General features: G+C 30.0%; 1 protein-coding gene across 1 annotated transcript in view; it reads right to left on the bottom strand.

The window, feature by feature from the left end:
* Positions 1–311: 311 nt before the first annotated feature.
* Positions 312–15980, bottom strand: part of LOC127716490 (gamma-aminobutyric acid receptor subunit beta-like) — a 93042-nt gene continuing 77373 nt past the window's right edge. The window contains exons 7-10 of the mRNA XM_052222717.1: positions 13200–13352; positions 12291–12517; positions 2589–2596; positions 312–1250 (exon numbers count right to left, since the gene is read on the bottom strand). Of these exons, the coding sequence (XP_052078677.1) occupies positions 866–1250; positions 2589–2596; positions 12291–12517; positions 13200–13352 (773 nt within the window). The 3' untranslated portion in view covers positions 312–865. The remainder of the gene's footprint in view (positions 1251–2588; positions 2597–12290; positions 12518–13199; positions 13353–15980) is intronic.

Genomic DNA, 15980 nt, shown 5'->3' with positions numbered 1-15980 from the left:
GGACAGTCAAACTCATAGATCGAAAACAAACTGACAACGTCATGGCCAAAAATAAAAAGACAAACAGATAAAAGTCAGGAATATGACAGTTGTTTTCCATTCGTTTGATGTGTTTGAGCTTTTGATTTTCCTCGGAGTTCAGTATTTTTGTTATTTTACTTTTTTCTGGCGTTCATTTATTTAAAAAAAAGTACATCGAAAAGAACTGGTTGTTTTCTGATTGTGACTATTTTAAACAATCAACTGTCACAAATACTTAAGGCATTTTGACATCATTTCGGCTTTGTTTATCAATAAATATTGTAACAATATATTATTCTATCATTTATTTTTCTCTCTCAAATACGAGTCAAATTAACATGTTGAAAATGTATGGTGTGTAAACCAAAATTATAAAAATTCATGCGGAAAAAAACAAAAACGTAAATAAATTGATATGATGACAATTGTGAATTACAAATGTATAGGTAACTGATCATTTGATAACTAACGATATCGCTGTTTTATCAAATACATAACTGAGATCAATTATACCGTAGGGAATTATTATTTGAGATTGATTGATTGTTGGTTGCTTAATGTCCAGTGGCAAATATTTCATGCATGTTTAGGACGAACTATTATCTCAGACAATTATTTAAAATTTTCCACTATAATAATCATAATGAAAAAACAAAACGAACACTTTTACGTAGAATTATTTGTTTACGGTCAATAAATAATGAATACATTCCCTGAAATTGACAGATTTCGTAAATCATATAAACATGTTAAATTGCAAACACTTGAACTTCATATTGGTGGACAAAGGCACATAACCCCATTATCGTTAATTTATTTCAACAAAAATTTGTTTGAACTTTTATTACGTGTCCTTCTTAATGAACAAATAAAAAACCCAATACATTAAGTTAAAACATACAAATAACAATGGAAAGACCATTCTGGAGTATCTGTCAATGCAGTTCACATCGTTGATTCTTGGCAAAGGGATACGAGGAAGTTTACATTTCATACTTTTTTCTCGTACGCTGGAGTTAAGTTGTCTCCTTCTTTTAACGCTTGAATGTTTTCGTCTCACCAGATTTTCACGGTAGTAACTTCGTGACATACAATTTCTCGGAAGAACTGGAGAAGCTACTATTGTTCGTGAGATTTTCTCTCCATTTTCAGTGCAATTTCCTGATGATTGGGAACGAATTGCAATAATTGGTGACATCCTTATTTCATCTATTTCAGCGAAATCAACACTACTGTACTGAAAAATGCAAAATTATTATATCTTAAATTACTAATTGCGAATAGTCCTTAATTGTTTTTAATGTTTTTATAAATTTTATACGGAGATTTTCCCCTCATTTTTTCTTCCATAAGAGATAAATACATATTAGCACAGATAAAGTTTTTTCAGTATTTTCACCTACTATATATTCACCTTTTATTTATGGTCTTGATTTGGTTTGTAAACTGCGATGTTACGTTTTTTGAAAAAGTGCTGTCAAGATGTCAGAATGTTTTGAAACGATTTTTTTTCTAATTTGGGATTATAACCATACGATAGTTTACCTCAATTCATCGATCATCTTATTGATTTGTAGGTATGCAAATACGGTCAAACCTTTATAGTGGCGCTCGAACAAAAACAGCTGCAAAGCCAAATCAAATATTATGAAATTATTATAATAATAACCGAAAAATCAGAAAATTTGTACAAAATATGGCTAACTAATGTATACTAGGGGTGAAAAAAGGCTTAGCGTTTTGAATTTTTCAACATTTTATAAACAGTAAATTCACAGAAAATTAACAAATTAATGACATTTCACGCCAGAACAAAAGGGCTTTCAATAATCCTGCAACGTTCTGTTGCAATTTATTTTGTTGTTTCAAATAAGGGGAAAAAATAAGTAGAATGAATACTTTGATTGTTTGTTAAAGTATTTAAAAAAATGATAAGATAAATAAAGGAAAATAAAAAAAGGAAAACATATCGGAACCCCATTCAACGTATGTCGAAAATTTGAAACGAAAGATGACAAAAAACTGAACCACTAGGAGTGTTCTCTTATAATTTTTCATTAAGAAAATGTAAGCAAAGGGATAATATCGAGTTGTTTTCAAATTCTGTGATTTTTTTTAATGAATGTTAAAAGCTTAAAAGATATGTCATTGACATATGGATAAAAACTATTACGTCATGCAATTTGATAATGCACAGAAAAGTAAATCATGATAAATTGGTTCTAGAAACGGCTTTATCTTAAGGAGATTTTGATTGACTTTACACAGGAACTGAATAAAGTCTCATTTGTCTTAGGAATAATGATCAAACTCATTGGTATTAATGTTGAACAAACCTCTAGTTTACCAAAATAAGTTATACTTATATATTGGGGATTTGACCGTCCATTATGCAAATAAATCCAGAAAAGCGCTACGGAATATCCCGATTTTCGCTGTTGGTGAACTGTTGATCGCCGAGGCACTAAGTAGGTATAATCAGTGCTTCGGTACCGGCAGGATTAGTTAAATAACTTTGTTAAATTCCTTAAATTTGTTGGTCATTTAGGGTTTTATATGGGTTACACACATTTGGCTTTGAGCGTTCCTGATAAAGGTAAATTCAGAAATAACACTTCGGACGTAACTTATTGATAAAGTGCTGTTTTCTTTTCATAATTTATTGGAGCTTATTTTTTTAAATCCTAACCGCGGTGAAAATACACTTTTGATATTTTTCAACATTTTAACTAGTATCTGTAAGTTACAGATAATGCATATTTTCAGATTTGGCTTGTCGTGTAACACACCGAGGGTGTCAGGATTGATCAAAGGAAGACATTAATATATGCATTATCTGACTTATATACCGTCAACAAAATTATTTTGTGCAAACTTTGTAACCCATTTTAATGATCACAATAAAGTGGGATATTCTTTGATAATACTTGTAGGTATAAAATAACTACGCCTCACGGCTCAATTATAAGGTGAAATGAAACTCATTAGTATAGATATGATTTTAATTAATTTTAATCTTAATTAAGATTAATGGACTCAAACTTTGAGGACTCATACCTTTGTAGAAAATGCTTAAAATAATTCAAAACACTCCAACAGGAAAGGGGGGGGAGGGTAAAAAAAGTGTCCCACCTATTTCGTTATTGTTTTGCGATGGAAATGTTAGTTTCTGTTCAAGTGTAATGAATAATTCCAACAGATTTACCGCTTCGTCCACTTTGCTTGTTGTATGCATTTTTTCACGAGAAAATGTACAAAAAAATGATTAAATTGTGGCTTTTAATCTAGACCCTTTCTCTCAAATTTTGTGCACAGCGTAGCTATCTGAAATTTTACCAGCAAAACTGTAGTTTTTTGGAAGACACAAATAATTGAAGATTCAGAAAACACAAAATAAAAAAAATATATATAAATCTAGATTTTGTTTTACTTTATTTTCAGTCAGAAGTTGTGTTACTTAACTCTTCAGTAGTATATATATGTATAAATTTCATGGTTTTGAATGACCTTGCACAATTCATTATGTGATGACTAAAAACACATTTAATTGAAACTTGGTATCGTTCGAGTTGTTTGTTCAAAAGAAAGACCTATCGTGCTGAAAGCAAATAACCACATATAAGCCTTTAACTGTTAGTTTAACCTACACAATGCTTTTTGGGCAATTAAAATTGTGGTTTTGTCATCAGTTTTCCATTGAAATTTTTACTGTAAATCATAATGTTTTCATTTGAGCATGATAGAAATACATTGATTCATGTTCAAATATGGCTTTCAGGTATTAGGCTTTAAGCGTTCCTGATGAAGGTAAATCCAGAAAAAGGCATCAGATACATACATTTTATAAAGTGTTTTTTGTATTTTTATAGCACAAGATCGACAAAGCTGCTTGTGGACTATTATTCCCTGGAGGTATCATTAGCTCAGAAGTCGGTGCCTCGATAACACCTTTCCTTAAATTGCCCTTCTATAAATTTTTTAATTATTAAGAAACTTTTTTTTCTTTTTTTTTTTTTTTTAACATTCATAAATTCTTTATTGCACTCTTTGCTGTTTTAACAAAATACTTGATGTACAGCATTCCATCAAGTATCCCTGTTATACACAATTATTACTGAATATCCAGGGAGAATATACAGTAAAACTTATTTTATTTTATACATAGTCATTTTAATACATTTCTATTTTTCTATAATTACTTTATAAATAATCATAATATCATATAAAATCTTATCGAAGTAAAGATGTTACAGACGCTGTGTCGTGAAATTTACGGAGAAAAATCCGTTATCGATTATTTTAATAAAATTTTGAAACATGTGAAGTATGTGAAAGACAGCGTGGTTACTGACATACTGTTTCTGATACTTTTTGTTATTTTATACTTTTGGATTTATACAAGTTTTTGGAAGTGTTGGATAATAATAAAGAATGGTAAGTTACATTTGATACTGTTTGTTTCTTCTAAGCTCTTGTCATGAAACTTTATTTACAAATTTGACCCCAATTTAACTACCCGTGACCTTTATATTTGTAAACATTACAATTGTACTTATTATACTTATATATATATTCCTATAGTTTCACATAAAAAAGAAAACAATCATTAGACATATGAAAGTTAATACCATTGTACAAAAGCTTTGTTGACTTCTATAAGCATGTACAGATAAGATAGGATACATGATGTACATTATATAAACATATTTCTTTTTTTCTACAATACATTTACTTCCCCCCCCCCCTTTTTCTTGCCAATCTAATTTTATGTTTCACTTACATACATACATAACTTTCCTACCTACATGCATGCATACACACATACATATGCATACATTCATACATATAGTTACATACATACATGTACACACATATAAAGACATTTACAGATACATGCATTCACATACATGTATACATGCATTTGCATACATAAACACATATACATACATTATAATAGCATATATGCTTACTGATACACTTGAAACATTGAAAACAAATACACAATATTAACATATTAATACATGCATTCTGCTTTTCAAGAAACTGTTTTTTCCAAAAGTTAATTTTATTTATTTTAAGATCTGTAACACTTTTTTTAACATTCTGTTTATTTCTATATCGGCCGTACAATATAATTCAACTGTACTATTGATTCCATATCTAAAAATTTTCAACATGTCTATTTTTTTCCCCTTATTATTGGATTTATAATGTGATTTATAGACTGAGAAAAACATTAAACTCAGCAAGTGATTAAGTCCAAAATAAGCATCATCATGAATCTTGTATCCTATTACTAGAGAGTGTAGGCTTATTACATGTTTGTCAATACCTAGTTTGTTAAATATATATCTCATTGATATACATTGTTAAATATATATCTCATTGATAATATCATGTATAACAGACATTGCCCTTTCCCATTTTAAAAATCCAATAGGTGTTTCTGTTTTTATTCGACTTTGCACTATCTTATAAATGTCTTTATTATTAATGCCCAGTATATCCTCATTGTCTCTTAGTCTAATTTTTTCTCTGTTAATATTAACTATAGTTTTGAATGATCTCTCAGTTGTAAGCTTCTCCTCCCAGTGATTTGGTATGGCTTTTTTATAAGTTTTGAAAATTCAGCAATCCAATTACTTTTGTTTTTTAGTTTTAAATTGATTACTTCTTCTGATATTTGCCCTCTGTTATCAATTATGTCGTTTATAAATAAAATGTCACTTTCAATCCATTTGTCGAAAAACAGACATTGTCCTTTAAATTTTATCAAACTATTGCCCCATATTATTTGCTTTCTGATCTCTAAAAAGTTACATATTTGATTATTTTTAGTATCATTCAAATTTATCCATGATTTGATCAGTTCTTGACAGAATAGTGGTGTATTGTTCCATGTATTTTTATCAAGTGATTTTATGTTTCTTATATTTATCTTGAAAATTAGCAAATTTTTGCAAAACTTATTCAGGTATAATTTAGGCAACACAGACCAGTTAGCATTTTCTGATTGTATTATTTTTTTAATCCATTTTATATGTATTGACATTATATAAGACTCCAGATCAATCATTTTTAAGCCCCCTTCAGTAAAATTTTTTGTTAATATTGACCTCTTTATTTTATCTTTTCTTCCATTCCAAACGAATCTATAAATTATATTATTTATGATTTGCAACTTATCTTTAGTAATAATACCATTAGTAGCAAAATAAGTTAAATTTGGTAGCAGAAGAGCTTTTACAATTAAAATTTTTCCAAACAATGTTAAATTTCTTTTTGACCATCTGTCTACAAGTTTTGTAATTTTATCCAAGATTTTTTCTATGTTCAATGTTTGACATTCCTTATTATCATACCCAAAATAAATACCAAGACTTTTGACTGGTTTATTTGTCCAATTGATATTTTTATATTTATCTTTACTGCTTTTTAATCTCCCTAACCATATCCCTTCTGTTTTATTCCTATTAAGTTTCAGCCCTGATAGACTTCCAAATGTCTCTATTATACTGAGAGCCAGGCTTATATCTTTACGAGACTGAAGAAACAATGTTGTGTCATCTGCTAATTGACAGATTTTTAAATTACAAGATTGTCCATCTAATTTTATTGTTATTCCCTTAAGTTCTTTATTTTTTCTCAATCTTATTGCCATTAATTCAACTGTTATAACAAACAGTAAAGCAGAAATCGTACATTCTTGTCGTATTCCCCTCTATATTTTAAATGGACTTGAGACCCACCCATTATTCAAAATACACCCTTTAATATCGCTATACATAGTTTCAACCCATCTGATAAATCCGCTTTTAAATCTAAACTTTTTGAGAGTTTCTGTCATAAAAATCCATTCTAAAGATTCAAAAGCCTTACTAAAATCTAGAAATAGTACTGCTCCTTCTATATTAAATTTCTCTGAATAATCAATTATGTCTTGAATTTGTCTTATGTTAAAGCCAATATATCTATTTTTTACATATCCAGTTTGGTCTAGACTTATAATAGATAGTAACACTTTTTTAAGTCTTTGTTCTAACACATAAGCCAGTAGTTTTGTATCTATATTAAGTAATGTAATTGGACGGTAATTATTTAATGAAAGCGGGTCATCTTTGTTATATATTAAGGAAATTGCACCTTTTTTTTTGTGAATTGGTAAGTTCTTTTTCTCATAATTATTATTAAATACTTTAACCATAATATTTTTAAAATTATTCCAAAATTGCCTATAAAATTCCACTGTCAGACCATCCAGGCCAGGGGATTTATTTAACTTCATTTTAAAAATTGCTTCTGTACATTCTTTCTCAGTCACTTCCCCTTCACATTGATTACTTTCTGATTCATCTAGCTGCTTTGATATTTCTGTTTCTATTATGTACTTCTTAACCTCATTATCACAGGGATTAGTTGATTCATAGAGTTTTTTGTAGTATTTTACTTCCAAGTCTAAAATTTTATTTTGATTTTTGGTAGCCAAACCATTTTCATCATATAATTCAGTAACAACTTTTTTTGTTTGACGACTCTTTTCTAGCCCCAAAAAATATGCACTATTTTTTCACCTTCTTCAAACCATTTTACCCTTGACCTTACTTTTTGCCCTTTAATCTTGTCTTTATACAAACTATCTAACTTATTTTCAACATTCTCTATTTCCTTTTGTAGTGTTTTATTTATATCAGTACTATCATTTATTTCATTATTTAGGTTATTCAACTTTGTTTCCAGAACATTTATTTCATCTTTCTTTAATTTAGCTCTTCTTTTACAATAGTCTAAACTTGCGTCCCTTACTTCTATTTTCAAATTATCCCAAAGAATCCCCAAATCATCACAGTTGGTTAATTCTTTTTCATATTTAGATATTAGCTTTTTAATAACATAACCATATTCTTCATTGTTCATTATACTAGCATTTAACTTCCAATACCCCCGTCCTTTATTTCCTCTTTCAGTATTTAATTTGAGTGACACTGCATTGTGGTCAGTTATTTTTTGGACAATAGGTCTAATATCACAACTTTTGCAGTTTTTTTTTACCTCTTTAGAAACAAAAAAATAATCAATTCTGGTAGCTTCTGTTCTATCTTTCCTACTCCAAGTAAATTGTCTAGTATTTTTATTTTTGCTTCTCCAAATATCGATTAGTTTACATGATTTTATAAGCCCTTTTAAACTTGTTACTGGTTTATCAAACTTTTTGGGAGATTTAGTTTTATTTTTTGTATCTAGCAGTGACCAAATGTCATTAAAATCACCTCCTAGAATGACTTGCCCCAGTCCGTATTTATTAATAAACACTTTTATTGTTTTAAAAAAACTATTTCTTTCTCTCAATCTGTTCGGAGCATAGATATTAACTAATGTGTAAATATTTTCATCAATTTCAATATCAATCATAATAACTCTTCCTTCTAAATCTTTATGTTCATCTATGTATTTGAATTTGGTTTTATCTTTTATCCATATTGCCACCCCACGTGAATTGCTTGTCCCGTCGCTTCTAAAAAGATTTTCACCAAATTCTTTTTCTAATGTGAACTTCATTTTATTTGTAAAATGGGTTTCCTGCATGAATAGAATATCACTTTTTTGTTGATTTGACCAGCTTACAATTTTACTTATTTTTTCAGGTTGTTGCAGGCCATTGGCATTGACCGTGCTTATATGTAGATTGTTTTTCATTTTGGATTATTTGAAAATTGTCGATTAAGCATTTTATCTGGTAAGTACCATTTTCTAATCATAGTTTTGAAAATATTTTCCATATATAGTATGCAGCTGTATTTATATATTTGTATATCATTTTTATATCTTGCTATTTTAGTGGGGTTTTTATTCATTTTTTGGCCGAAATATTTTATCAATTTCTAGCGTTTTTATTACACTTAAATGTATGTTTACTGAAAGGTTTTAAATAGCTTGTTCTTTTCATTTACAGGTATATTTCCTGAGTGTTTACAAAGAACGCTTCATTGATTTTTGTGGATTTAAATTTTAACGATGTACCTTTAAACAATTTTCTAGCTTTTACTATCTTTGTAAACATAAGCGATTTTTTGTTATTGTTTATCCTGCTTCTGTTTCTTGTTTTGAGTGATTTTTTTTCACAGAAATAACAATGATTTACTTGCGGTATTGTGTCTTTAGAATCTGACATAAAGTTTATTTTATTTTTATTTTTAAAACTAAGCATTCGGCGTTTGGATCTCAGTTTATAACACATTTTGTATTTAAAGTTTGTTTGTCCAGTTACGTATGTTCTACATTTTGATCTGCTGTTATTAATAACTTTTCCGTTTAGTCTGATTTTTGACACTGAATCGTATTTTGATGATTGTAATGATTGATGTGATGATTTACACTCATTAAGAATTATTTTATGAGATTTAATAGACAACCATTTAAGACACTCGTCAGTGGATTTTTTTGTAAGATTCAAGAATTTCGAAAGTAAAATAGAAGTCCGTGCGAGGTCGAATGACCTGTATTTACTTGTCCACGTGACACTGTATATAAACATAAGCACGTGTTGACACACTTTTTTTACCCACAAAATAATGCATGTAAACTTGGGCACTTTTTGGCACAATATGCATTTTTCAGTACTCTTTTCATCATATCTATGATAAGAAAATTTGATCACACTACATATCACCAGAGAATATATCATTGGTGGTAACAGATATAAAAATGTCCATATATAATAACATACATGTACACATAAAATTCTTACAACAAAACCATGCAATATATAGTACACTGTTTTTCTCAAGTACACACAGTGAAATAAAATATTTTTAGAGCTTTTAATTTTAGGTGAAATATCAAGAACATTCGCAGAAGCTAATCTAAGTGTTGAATGTGTGCTTGTTATATATTTTACAAGCAATTTTAACATGAGTAGCATTTGACAAGTCACAATTCCCTTTGAATAGAAAACATTTTTTTGGCTCAAATTTACTAAATGCAATTTATTCACTACTTTAATACACGCTTGTTCTATGACAGAATCTTCGTATTTTATTTTTACATTTTTCTTTTTCTTTTTCAAGTTTAACATTTCGAACAGAAATAACTTCAGTAGAGTTAAAGAGGCTGTTGAAACTAGACCTTCTATTCTCTTCGCAACTTGCTGCATTAGTATACAGCATACAACAAATTTACAGATCAAACATTTTAGATAGTAAATACTGGATGATATAAATAAAAACAGTGCTTTACAAACTATTTTGTGAGACATTTTAACATAGCAATGCATTTTTTTTTTAATGTTTATATATATGATTTTTAATAAAAGTATTTCTATCTAAAGTTTGTATTGTTTATCATCATAAGCAAACTAGCGTTTCTTCTTTGGCTCTTTTGCAGCTGTTTCTCTTGTTGCATCATGAAGATTTTCAGTTGGCGTCACAGGAGATTTTTCAAAGTTTGGATTTTTATTTCTTGACTGCTTAGGAGTATCATGAGTATTATTAGTGCTATCTTGATCTCTGCCTTTTGTTGTTAAATATCTTGTTATGCTCTCTTTATGACCTGTATTTTTGTTGCTCTTTGGTGTTTGACTTTGTTTTTTTCTGGACAACGCACTTTCTTGAGTATCAAGGATTGACTGAGACTGTTCTGGGTCATTATCCGACTTCTTCCTTTCCTCGATACTCACTGAAGTCTTCGTTATATTTTGGGAATTGCCTTCCTCAAGAGACTGGTTGTTTTCACTTGTGTAATCATCATTGCTTTCATCATCGTCATCATCATCATCATGTTTTTCTTTGTTAGATGTGTTATCCATTTCATCACCATCTGCATTACCCTCACAATCAGAATTCATATTTTCTGTACATTCAAATTGTTTATGTCCAAATTGCCAACATTTTTTGCATTTCCAGCCATTTGGACATTCTCTTGCTGTATGTCCTTCATCAAGGCACTTGCTGCATTTTGTACTTGGCCTGGTTGGATGAGGCTGACCATAATGATTTATGTTGGCCCAGTATTTCCCAACCTGCATAGTTTTAGGTAGAGGTTGTTCAAAAGTTTTGCATATCAATATGCGGTCACCATTTTTACAATTTGTAATCTTGTTGTCTATTCGGAGCCTCTCCCTATAACAGCTAAGTACCTCACATTTACTGACAGAGGTTTCTAGTGTTCTTATTATTTGGTTGTCGTCTGCTGAGAGGGGAATGTTTTTACTCGTACTCTGATCGTATCTTCCTGTTCACGAAAGGTAATTTTTGGATTTCGAGTATACAGGGTAACAGAAATTCTTCTGATTGTAACTCCTTAGGACAACAGGTCTTTTTTGTCCATCTCGTTATCAAAGTATATTCTCCAAATACCGCGGACTCTTTGTAGTCCAGACATTGATTTTACTGGAACTTGCTCATTTATTGCATGGTAGACTTCCCAGTGAGTTAAAAAATAACGATGACCATTGGAATTTACAAGATCGTTTCCGAATACATCTTCTTCAAGTAGAAAAATAGGTTTTACTCCGGTCATTGTGTCATCATATGATTGTGATTGTGTTTTGTCTCCTTTAGCTGCTTCGGCATATGAGGCAGCCATGTTTTTTTCTTTGTTTGGATCGTCTTTGTCAGTACACATTGACGAAATTTATTTACTGGGTGTAATCCCGAAAGATTGCAGAAAATCTTCTATAAAGTAGTGCAACTACCTACTGTCTTCATCACATACAAGTATGTTACCATAAATTCTTGGAAATCTTCAAATAGGTTTAATTTTCTTCGGAGCTATGTAACACTCGTCACCTTAGTTCAGGGGCCGCAACTCTTGTCTCTATTAAGAAACTTGTACATACTTGGCTTTCAAATAATTTGCTTTGAGCGTTCCTGATGAAGGTAAATGTAAGAAATCGATCTGGACACATTAAGTTTATAATGAGCTATTTTAATTCTTAAGTATAACATTATGAAAGAACCCATGTATAATAACTGATGTATTTTTTTTTGACAAGATCGCAAGGAAAGAATCGAAAACAATAAGTAAAAAAGAGACAGCCAAAAGAAAAAAATATAATGACAAATAAAAAGATTTGACATTATTTAAACTACTAAAGTAACAGGATGAAGTTTTGTGCTACGCAAGGATAAATCCGTTCCTGCTTCACTAGTTGCAACCGTTGTTTTAGTAATAAAATATCCAACTTTTCTGGTTTTTTCCTTATGAATGTTATTCAGATTTGTTTTTATAAGAAGGAATGTTTTTAAAAAGCAGATTGATTAACTTTCACGTACTTTATCATCCTGTAGCATTGGTTGTGTATCTTTTATTTTCTTGAACTTTTTCTTTGCACGTTTTCCCCAATATGTATAGTTGACTGCAGCATACTCTAATAGCGCAGCAAATACAAATACAAAAGACACAACCAGGTATATATCAATGGCTTTTACGTAAGATATTCTGGGTAATGACGAACGTACACCATTACTTATAGTCGTCATTGTTAAAACAGTTGTAATACCTACAAAATAATTAGCAACAAAGTAGAATATATTTGTTCAAAATTAGTTTATTCTTGTATTTAACTGTTTCGCCTTTGGCACTTACCTACTGATCGAATGTTCTTTTATTCTTTCTTTAATAGATAATTTTTTGGTAATGACATCCCAACTCAAAGAATTTGCGGTTTTTATCGACCAAATGTATTTCTTAAACATAAGGTGATATAAGGTGTCATAAAGACCCAGTGTTTAACAACTATAGTATAAGATCTATACATACATATGTATGTCGATGGGTTGTTTTGCATAATGCATACCGGACCGTCTTGAAGTTGCCTTCGTTAATCTCTTTGATGGATATCAAATATCCCTCCGTTAAATCCAGGAGAAGCTGACGGCCGTATATTGCATATCGTAAACACTTATGCTGAAATATTTGAGCTGAATAAGGCATCACAAGTACTAAGAATCATACCAAATATTTAGATCCGATCTGTTAAAAGCAGTGTTTGACATCCTTTTTAGCAAAAACAGACAAACAAAAGACATGCGACTGACATAATATCCGTAGGAACGACAGTGGCTGAAATCAGCAGATTTATTTTCAAAAAGTAACTGCAGTTTTGAAATACAAATAATCTATCATTAATCTTAATAACAATTCAAAATGATATTTATACATATTAATGTATCTTTACAAACCTAAAGCAACTCGTGCTGATGTGGCTTCATGATTAATCCAGAATGACACCCAAGACAACATAACAATCAATATAGAGGGAAGATATGTCTGAAAAATGAAGTATCCGACATTTCTGTATAGCTTGAAGCTTAAAGAAAGCCGCGGGTAATCTCCTGCAAAATACAATATTATGTTTAAATGATTATTCTAATTTTGATGTTAATACTTTTGTGTTTACATATAAATTGAGTCATATATAACATTTTTTTTTAAACCTATGTATTTTGATAAAAGGTAGATTTTAAACATACTAAAGTATTACTATAAATAGTACAATACAATTCAAAATACATTTATATGGACCTGTTTTACAAACTAATAACAATAATGCTCATAGAAATTTGAGCAAACACAAAATTCTATTGGGAATTTTTATTTATTTCAGCGTTGATTTTGTCACTGTAAATTGAAATTATAAAAAAACCCAACCGACAATGTTGCAGTTGTTTGACATAAATATAATACGGAAGTTCTTGAGAATGAAATTATTAATTCTTCTACACTCAATACCATGTGATCCATATAGAGTCAAATAGTAAACATTGATGTTACAATCACATCTCAGCTTAAAAGCTCATCTGAACAAGTAAAAGTAACTAATACATCATGGCTTCAAGTACGTGTTCTACTTCTAATCTTTCTGTTCATTTAAAAAAAAAATGAAAATATTGGTATAATTTGTTTTTAAAGTGTAAAAACTGTTACGATGTTTGAGACAAATTACCGAATTTTGATGTTCCGTTTAATTCAGTTGACTGTAATGAATTTCGAATTTGCAAATGGAAATGCTACAACTCATATAGATATAAAAATAAGGAGATGTGGTTTGATGTGGTATAATAGTCAACTATCATCCGATATCTAAAGGCAACTATAGATCACCTTGCGGCTTATTTTCAAATATTTTAGCCTCGTACATCACTGTCGAAATGCGCATCCAGTGCATAAAAATGGTATCTTTAATGTTATTACTACACCAATAAGTAAAACTCATACCCTATTGTCATCTATGAAAGTCCCCGACATGACAATATGAAACTATCTAAATAAGAAAATCAACGGCCTGATTTATAACAAAACAATTAACGAATAACAAACATGACAGACTTCTTCTGTTACGAAAAAGAAAATATACTAGATATTATTACTGGAACTGTGATTAGTTGATCATGGGTGTAAATGGTCTCGTTGACAACAATTATGTGCGTTTCTATCGACAGGTTTAATTATGCCCTCTGGGCACCAATTGCGCCCTTAAATAACAAACGTGTTCCTGTATTGTTTTGAAAAAAAAATAAAAATTAGGTTAAACTCAGTAAAGAGAGAGGCGAAAGATACCAAAGAAATATTAAAATTAAAAGTCGACGACAAACTGACAACGCCATGTAAAAAACAAAAACCCAAAAAAAAACCAAAAGACAATCAATAGTCTGCAATACACAACATAGAAAATTAAATACTGAGCAACACGCAATCTACCAAAAACAGGATAAAGGTTCGTCTAATTTAATCGATGAATTTTACCGTTACCTTGATAATATGTTTGCTTGAATTAATCAAGATTTCTCTATTAACACTGCTGAATTTTTTTTTAAATTATTCTAATTCAAACAGTAATAATTGTCTTTTTTCAAAATTTAGATGAATCACTTTCACTCGGAAAATTCTTTAATGAAATAACACATACGGGTTTTCGTTCCCTTCTGTTACTGTTTATTTCTTGGATGGTTATATTCGTGTGGCCCAATCTTACGTTGTGTATATTTCCCAACGCGTTCGCTACGCACGTGCCTGTTCTGACGTTTTAGATTTCAGTCGATGTATTACTGGTAAATTATTAAGTCAGAGATTTCGTTTCATTAAAATGTCAATGAAATAACAATATCTCGACCACGACCTTGGGAAGACATTAAAGATTTGTTTCATTATTGACTGTATTTTCGAGAGATCATTACAATTTATCTCTATTTTGTGTTGAAATGTTTCATTCGAAAAAAGTGCATTGGCAAACACAGTACAAGTATCGGGGGAGTACAATGCACAGCTAATATGACGGCATTAATGCCAAACATTATACTCAGTCAGGACAGGATATTATACAATTTCAGATATTAGCGCTGGTGTTAATGCGTAATTAGTTTTTAGAGCGTTAGATGCTGTTTTGTAATGTTGCTTTTTCACAAAGGAAGCATACAGAGAATATATAAACATTCTTTTTCAGTGTCGTCAATTCAATAATTCACTTTGATGTCTTTATTTAAAAGAGACAATCATAGAAAAGAGTTTGTAAATTGCTAAAACATTCAAAAGTATTATGTTTTTTCTAAAGAATGTTATGATCAACTTTTGGAAATATTCTCTTTTGAATATTTGTCAATAAACACATCATAGATACCAGGCTTCATTTGTTTACATCATCTACAAAAAACACATCAGTGACGCTCAAATCGAAAAAGTTAAAGACAAAATAAAGTACAAAGTATAAGAGCATTGAATACCAAAAATTCCGAAGGGTTTGCCAAATACAGATAAGGTAATAAAGTTACCAAATTTGATCGATTCATCAAGGAAGTTCAGTTCTAAACTCTTAAGACAACAACTTCAAATCTTCTTAAATTTAAACTCCAAGATTTGAAAAAAATAAGATTGGAATTAAAAAAAAATTGATTTCAAATTAAAGACTTAATAAGGATCAAGAACACGACACTAAAGTGTTCAACATCTTATCTATATCTGAATCG

This window comes from Mytilus californianus, unplaced genomic scaffold (genome assembly GCF_021869535.1).
Source record: "Mytilus californianus isolate M0D057914Y unplaced genomic scaffold, xbMytCali1.0.p SCAF_9, whole genome shotgun sequence".
Classification (NCBI taxonomy): domain Eukaryota; kingdom Metazoa; phylum Mollusca; class Bivalvia; order Mytilida; family Mytilidae; genus Mytilus; species Mytilus californianus.
This window is presented reverse-complemented; position numbering and strand designations above follow the sequence as displayed.